The sequence below is a fragment of the Rhincodon typus genome, chromosome 9, assembly GCF_021869965.1.
Source record: "Rhincodon typus isolate 14 chromosome 9, sRhiTyp1.1, whole genome shotgun sequence".
NCBI lineage: Eukaryota > Metazoa > Chordata > Chondrichthyes > Orectolobiformes > Rhincodontidae > Rhincodon > Rhincodon typus.
In genome coordinates, this window is record NC_063340.1 from 57,997,509 (window position 1) to 58,003,903 (window position 6,395).

Sequence of the window (6,395 nt, forward strand, 5' to 3'; positions counted from 1 at the left end):
AAACGTCAACTTTCCTGCTCCTCTGATGCTGCCTGGCCTGCTGTGCTCCTCCAGCTCCACACGGTATTATCTCTGACTCCAGCATCGGCAGTTCTTACTATCTCTTTAAAATAGAGGTATTGTTTAACCCAGAGTCATTGTAAGTCAGAGAACACATGGGTGATAAGTAAACTGGGCTGAGTGTAGGTGCACACATGGACAGCAGAGTTTTGAATGAACCAAACTTTATGGAGTTTGGAACTGGAAAGGTGAGTAGTATTGCATTGATATGGACAGGTTTCAGGGTAAGGCAAAGATTTCAGCAGTAGTTGTTCTGAGACAGGTGGAGTTGGGTGATGTTATGGAGATGGATGTATGTAGCCTTAATGACAAAATGGCTATGTGATTGGAAACTCACCTCAGGGTTAAACATCAAACCAAAGTTGCAGAGTCTCATTCAGCCACAGAATTGGGTGAGAAATTAAATCACTGGTTAGGAGATGGAGCTTCTGGCAGTGCCTGAAGACAATGGCTCACTCTGCTCTTTCTGATATTGGAAGAAATTTCTGCTGATCCAATAACAGGGTGCTAAATGAGCAGTCAGACAATTTAGAGACAGGGAAGGTGTCAGGAAAGGTGGTAGTGAGGTAAGCTGGATATCCTCAGCATACGAATGGAATGTGACGTGCTCAGATGATATCACTAAGAAGCTGACTGTAGGTGGGAAATGTTATAGGGTCAAGTGTAATTCCTTAGAAATATGCCAGAGGGACTAAGAAGATATGCCACTGCAGGCGATTGTCAGGCTATGGCTAGATAGCTATGAATGACACCAGGTGAGTGCAGTCCTAAACAGCTGGATGACTGCCACGTGTCTGTCTTAGCTTCAAATTGCTGCAGTTAACTTTGGAGCTTGCTGTATTTTTATGCAGATGAATAGATTTTATCTCCAATAGGAGGAATTCAGTGTAAAGTACAGCAGTAGATATCACTCGGGAGTATCCTCAATTGAAGTACAAAACGAAGCTTAAGACTCCTTCAATATGTGAGTTAGATCTTTGGTGCGGTCTGAGGTTACCATGAAAGACTCTCCTTCTCAACTTCTCTCCTTGCCTGAAGCATGGTAATCCTCAGGTTAAACTACCACCAGTCATCTCTAATGAGAAACACCAGCCCCGTGCTGGTCGCACTAGGGCCTTTGTTTTTACCCCCATGACAATGTCAGATTTTATCTTGCGACCCTAATTTTCATCATAAGTTCTCTAGGCTGTTAATTGATTTTTTTTGTCATTCATTATTTTAGTCAGGTGGTACATTGAAGAACCTTTTTGTAGTTCTTGTTGCAGACTTCTCATTGAAACAAAATATTATCTTTAGTCCAAGAAGAAACTTCTGTTTTTGCCACTGTAAATTTACAATTAGATGGACTCCCTAATGAAAACTATTAATGGTTTACACATGTTTCCAGCAATTGGATTAGTCTACAGTTCATTTGAGCTTCAAAATAAAAATCATGTCTCCTCCTTTCTGGCTTAAAGAGTTCAACAAAGGACACACTTGATGCCTGGAATAATGTTTACCTTATCATTGGCTTTGAGCGAATATGGGAAGGTTACATAATACAGAACTTTTCATCTACACACAGAGCTTAAGTATGATTGGAGGATGGAAACATTAATTTTTAAAATATGACCGACTCTTCCATAAAACCCTGAAGTAGTTTGGAGATATTGTCATTACTTCGATGCAGAATCTGCTGGAAACCTAATGGCAAGTTTATGGCACTCTCCTTTAATTGCTCTTTTAAAAAATCCTGAAATTTATGGTGAGGAAGAGAATATGCAGTTAATTTTGTTTCTCCACAGATTGTTAGATGATTTGCAGCACTCGGCCATATGCCTTGAGAAAACTGAAAAATTTGCAACTTTGCTGTCAGCTTTTCCATTGAGGTTTCCTGCTGTATTTACAATGCAAATTTAATCACACTTAAAGCTTATAATTCTTGTCATAAGGACCAGTTAGTTATATGATGTGTATTCCTGACATGGCACTCCACTTGGAGACCTAGAATTGGAATAGTGAAGCTATGAAGTCTCGCTCTGTCTCTTTCTCCCCCTCTGTTCAGTTGTAAATTGTTCATAGATATATTTTAAATCATTTCATCTATTGTACACTAGACATTCTGTCCACATTCCTGTAAATGTTGGCAATCAATTATTTTCATGAGGTCTAGCACTAGGAAATGGAAAGTAGTCTTTTTCAAAGAATAACATTTTGAAATACAACATACAAAAAAGTGGATACATAACATTACAGCAAGTTTGAGGGGATAATAATGACTTTGGACTAATGGTGCCCAACATTCACTCCACTTCAGTTTTCCTGACTTCCTACCTGGGTGGGGAGAGTCTGTAGATTAATTGAGATTGGTTGTTATGATTAGTCAATGCTTTCATTTTCATAGAGTGGTGCAATTCACCCCGATGGTAGAAGGTGAGTTAAAATGATCTTAGCCCCTTTTTTAGCCCAGAAAATGCTACTAAAGCAGTTACAATGTCCCTGGTTACGAGGACCATGCTGATTTCAATATTTCATCACTTAAGAATGTATACCCATTTTTTGCACCTTCCCTCTCAGGAAGGATTATGTGGATAAAGTACAGAAAGTTTTGGGAAAGAGTAAAAAAAAGATGAAAAACAGATTTTTGAAAATATTTTTGGTTGTTAATTGTTCCTTTTATGCATGCTGAAGCATTTGTTATTTAACTACATGATTAGACCAAAATTATGAAGTATTGTTTTAAAAGTAAATTTGAGAAGTAACTGCTAGTCGCTGAAATACAAGATTTCAGTAAAACTAATCTTTTTTACTGATTTATTTCCAGTATCAGTCTAATGTCTCTGCAGTACTAGATTAATTTTAGTGTATTCTTAAATATGCTACAGAAGTGTATTCTCAAACAAATCTAAAGTTGATGTTAAACTTCCTTTAGTCTAGCAAAGACCACTAATAGCAGTACTAGATTTCAAAAACTAACATTTGAATCAGCTACTGCAAGTTATGGAAATGTTCAAATATTAATTGCACTATCTTTAGTCTATCAATAGGTAAACTGCAGAACCATTCAGTACTTTTGTCCAAGCTATATGATTTCAATTTTTTTGAGAAATGCGGAGAAAAGAATTTTAGAAGGCAGCTGAACAATCACTAATGTGTAAGCTGGAAATTACTTAAATTAAAACTTATTGTTTTAGCTAGAAATTGCTGATAGTTTATCCTACAGTATAGACAATGCAAAAATACCTCATTAAGAAATCACAAGTAGTTTCTGAGATTTGCATTGTATTTGCAACAACTTAAATGAATTTTGAAATATGATGGATTCATGGCTATAAAAAGAAGCAAAGAAACTAAATGGAATTTCTCTAATCTTGAATGACTGCATGGTCTATTTTTATTTTCAGAAGTATGGCAGGAGAAGCAAGGGATAGAGAAAGGGATGACAACAAAGATGCAAAACCAAGATCTTTGCGGTTCACATGGAGCATGAAGACGACCAGTTCAATGGATCCCAATGATATGATGCGAGAGATTCGGAAGGTGCTGGACGCTAATAACTGTGACTACGAGCAAAGGGAAAGATTCCTTTTGTTCTGCGTTCATGGGGATGCTCGCCAGGATAACTTGGTTCAGTGGGAAATGGAGGTCTGTAAGCTGCCACGCTTGTCTCTAAATGGTGTTCGCTTTAAGCGAATATCTGGAACATCTATAGCATTCAAGAACATTGCATCCAAAATTGCAAATGAGTTGAAGTTGTAAAGAGAAATTGTAATTATGGGATCAGGGAAGTTTTTTTTTGTGTGATGTACAGTTCACTCTCAAATGTACTGGTATTATTGCTAATGTGCGTGAGTTTGGTCACTGACCCCACTTCCTCATATCCAAATAAATTAAACGGTTAGAAATTTCCGTCGCAATAAAGTTATATACATTGTGATTCTGACTTGTAAAACCCAGGTCTGTATGGCTTGTTGTGAATTAGCTTTAAATAATTGTGATCTTATTTCCACATGTACAGGTAAGTATATTGAGCATTGTCACAGCTTATGTTCATATAGTTGTACAATAAAGAGTAATACCTAGCATCTACAGGTATTGTATAGCAGTGTCCTGATTTATGTACAGAAATGCCCACATTAATGTACCTAGAAGTGTATTTGAGCTTTTGTAGTCCTTTAACACTAACCATATTTCCAGATGTCAGATAAGATTTTTGACTTCGTTGAAATGGGAATTAAAACATCCCCTTTCCCAGTAAACCCACCAAAAAAAAAAGCCATTATGATCTTTTACTTGTGTTACCTAGGTGCCCAGTTCTCATCCCTCCACATGATTATTTCAACTGATAGCACAAAACAGCTTTTGGGGAATATTGTCTCAGGAATTGATATTCATCTTTGAGGAAGATGGTCCTCCTCTTTTCCTTTTGTGCTGTATGGAGCTACAAGCATCTTTCAAGTTCATTTTCCAATTTCTGCAATTAAATGGTACTGCTCATATGTTAAATGTATGATTTCCTATCCCACTGTAATCACTTGTGCTGAAGCGTTTACCAGATTTCATGTATTTATTCCAGGACAGTATACCTGTGATGTGTGGCATTTTAATTATATTAGGCCTCCACCAATTAAAGGATTTTTTCCCTTTATAACTAGTGAGGTACTATGTAAAACCACTAGCACTCGTACATTTAATACTTGTTTTGTACTAAATTAACCATGTAGGTTAATTGTGCAGTTGTATTTTATGTTGTAATTACTGTAATATTAGCATTTGATCCTGCCTGCACTCTTGTGGAGATTTAGAAAAATAATGAAAATCTGTCAATGTACAAGCTGTGATCAGATCTGGAACCCTGATTATAAGGTGAACTAAATCTTTGTACGGTTGCATAAATATACAGGAGCATCTGATTGAAGCTTTGGATTGTTAATATTCTGTGCTGTAGCTTCATTCCTTTGGCGGTTGTATTTCAGAATGACGTTGATTTTGTTGCCTTAGAAGATGCTGGGAAAGTTGTACTTGCGCCTCCCCTTTGATGTTCATTGAGAGGAGTTCAGTGCAAGATGCAGGAGTACATTTCACTGGTGCACAATATTAAAACAAACTTGAAATGATCTGAACATGGCACAAGTTTTATTTCATTTTTAATTCTTTAGAGGAAATATTTTTTCAGATCAATTGGATGTGATATAAAATAGCATAAATCTGTTCTTGTATAATTCTTACATTTCCTGTTACTTTGCTTCTGCCACTTCTTTCTTTGCAACCTGTTTTGCTGTGCAAAAGATGTGGAAATGTATTTATACTTAGTTTGTGAAAACGTCCTGAGAAAGAAATGTTCTACATCTTTGATCTGACCCGTATAAGCAAATTATAGCAGTAAGCAACAGACGTGACTGAAGATGTAAAATACACTGTCCTAATCTCACGTAACCATTATGAGCCAAAACAATTGTGCAGTGTACCATTTGCACCTCATGCTACAAGATACCAGCTATCCTGAAAGAACAAAAAGAATTGGGGTAAGAACTGTTTTCCTTTTTAAACAGGTAATGTGGACGGACTCTTGTCACCTATGTTGTGTAATATGCAACAGATCTTAACTTAAATTTTAAAAACATGATTGCTTTAAATACATTTAATTGACGTGGAAGAATTTTAAATGATCCCAGTTAAAGACGCTGTCTCTTGTTACTAACATAAAGATGGTGAAAATAAAACCATACTTCGATTTTGACCTTACACCATATTTTATTTCCTATTAGTCATAGGAAATTCCATTCCTGCTTGCTTTACCTAGGCTGAACCACTCTGTTTGCAACCTTGCTGAATTGACCAAACCTACATACTTTCCATTGCCAATATTATTTACTTTCTGCTCTGCAATATCGCCCAGTTTCATCCTTGCCTCAGACGGTCTACTTCTAAAACTCTCATCCACGTCATTGCATAGTCGCAAGATACTACTGAACTCTGTCTGCCACACTTCATAAATTGCAAAACTAAGTTTCCTGCATGTTAACTCACAGTAAGTCCAGTTCTCACCAGTGCAGGTCTGTGCTTGTTGACCTATATTGGAACCCAGTTCACAGAAGCATGAATGTAACATTTTAATACTTTGTTCAAATCCTTCTGTAGCCTTAAAGCACTTTTCCTTTGTAATTCTGTGTTCTTCCAATTCTGGACTCATTTGCATCTCAAATTTCCTTAAACATGACAACCAGTGGTCATGCCTTCAGGTGTCATGGAGTTATTGCTAATAATAACTTCCTGAAGGCACTTCATTTCTAGACCTCTCATCTCCTTTTTAGACAGTCCTGAAAATGAAATTTTATGACCGATCATGGTTATTT

The 6,395-nt window shown here is 36.8% G+C and overlaps 1 protein-coding gene across 8 annotated transcripts in view; it reads left to right on the forward strand.

Moving 5' to 3' along the window:
- Positions 1–5,156, forward strand: part of mark1 (MAP/microtubule affinity-regulating kinase 1) — a 172,674-nt gene extending 167,518 nt beyond the window's left edge. For all 8 annotated transcript variants that reach the window (XM_048600844.1, XM_048600839.1, XM_048600842.1 and 5 more), the window contains one exon: positions 3,444–5,156. In XM_048600844.1, coding sequence (XP_048456801.1) covers positions 3,444–3,798 — 355 coding nt within the window. In that variant the 3' untranslated portion in view covers positions 3,799–5,156. The remainder of the gene's footprint in view (positions 1–3,443) is intronic.
- The last annotated feature ends 1,239 nt before the right edge of the window (positions 5,157–6,395 follow it).